The 1,635-nt window shown below is 43.8% G+C and overlaps 1 protein-coding gene across 1 annotated transcript; it reads left to right on the forward strand.

Moving 5' to 3' along the window:
* Positions 1 to 247: 247 nt before the first annotated feature.
* On the forward strand, positions 248 to 1,186 carry LOC140847614 (olfactory receptor 5AN1-like). The gene has a single exon (XM_073228327.1). It carries the CDS (start codon positions 248 to 250, stop codon positions 1,184 to 1,186), a length of 939 nt encoding a protein of 312 aa, XP_073084428.1.
* The last annotated feature ends 449 nt before the right edge of the window (positions 1,187 to 1,635 follow it).

Here is a 1,635-nt window from a genome sequence, read left to right on the forward strand (position 1 = left end):
TAAATATGTCCTTCACTTCTCATAGGAATTCATGCCTTAACTGAGAACCTGAAGCACTGAGCAGGTACTCGACAATGTGAGATGAAAAGCAGCAGTGGTTACAGCAAGACAGTGAGCATTTCCCTTTTTCTTGTGCTCCATGGAGGAAAAAACGGGCACTTAGGAGAATTGTAATGCTGTCATTCATTTCCGTTGAGTCAGCGGTGCATTCTCTTGTCTCTTTTCTGATCTCAGCAGTACTGAGGCTATGATTAGGAGAGGAAACAGTACAGAGATCACCCACTTCATCCTCTTGGGGTTCTCCGATTTTCCCAGAATCAAAGCACTGCTCTTTGCTGTGTTCCTGGTGATCTACGTTACAACTCTGACTTGGAACCTGAGCCTCATCATCTTAATAAGGATGGATTCCCACCTCCACACACCCATGTACTTCTTCCTCAGCAACCTGTCCTTCCTAGACATCTGCTATGTGACCTCCACAGCCCCCAAGATGCTCTCTGACTTCTTCCAAGAACAGCATATTATCACCCTAGTGGGTTGTGCTGTTCAGTACTTCTTCTTTTCAGCCATGGGACTGACCGAGACTTGTCTCATGACAGCCATGGCTTATGACCGCTATGCTGCCATTTGTAATCCACTTCTCTATTCATCATTTATGTCACCCACCCTCTGTGTTGGGATGGTGCTGGGATCCTATATGGCTGGGATCTCTGCTTCCCTATCCCAGGTGTGTGCCATTCTTCAACTCCACTTCTGTGGGCCTAATGTCATCCACCACTTCTTCTGTGACATGCCCCAACTGTTAGTCCTGTCCTGCACTGACACTTTCTTTGTTCGACTCTTGGCTGCTGTATTAATAATATTCTATGGGATAATGAATGTCATGGTTGTCATAGTATCATATTGCTATATCATCATCTCCATCATGAAGATCACTACAGCTAAAGGCAGGTCCAAGGCTTTCAACACCTGTGCTTCTCACCTGACAGCAGTTTCCCTCTTCTATACATCAAGTCTGTTTGTCTATTTGAATTCCAGCTCCGGTGGTTCTTCCAACTTTGACAGATTTGCATCTGTCTTCTACACAGTGATGATTCCCATGTTGAACCCATTGATTTATAGTCTGAGGAACAAGGAAATCAAAGATGCCTTGAAGAGGTTGCAGAAGAAGGGAGGGTATTGCTAACTTAACAAATTCTGGTATTTTTGACAGATTCATCCTGTCAGAATCCCCTTAACCCACAATACTGAGGCCATGAATAGACTATAAGAAAATTCATACTGCCTTTGGACAGAGAAGGATGATTTGACAGGTTCTATGGCCAAAAGGACCAACATCCTATTCAAATCCAGGCAAAGACAATGAGTGCAATTCTTCGAGCTTCTCCGGTTTCCCCCTCCATGAAGAGTGGCTTCATTTATTAATATACCCCAAAATATAGATAAAACATTCAGATTCAGAAACTTCTATTTTTTTTTCTTTTGAGAATGAGGCCTGTTTAATGTCAGCCCTCTGACTGTAAAGGCGAGATACCTGACAGAGGCCCAGGAATGTAGGAACACGGTCTCCCACATGTTCTGATGCAACATAATCCAGACATGATAGTGATCCATGCTTGCTGTGTGTTTCTGACC

The sequence above is a fragment of the Manis javanica genome, unplaced genomic scaffold (assembly GCF_040802235.1).
Source record: "Manis javanica isolate MJ-LG unplaced genomic scaffold, MJ_LKY HiC_scaffold_25, whole genome shotgun sequence".
Classification (NCBI taxonomy): Eukaryota; Metazoa; Chordata; class Mammalia; order Pholidota; family Manidae; genus Manis; species Manis javanica.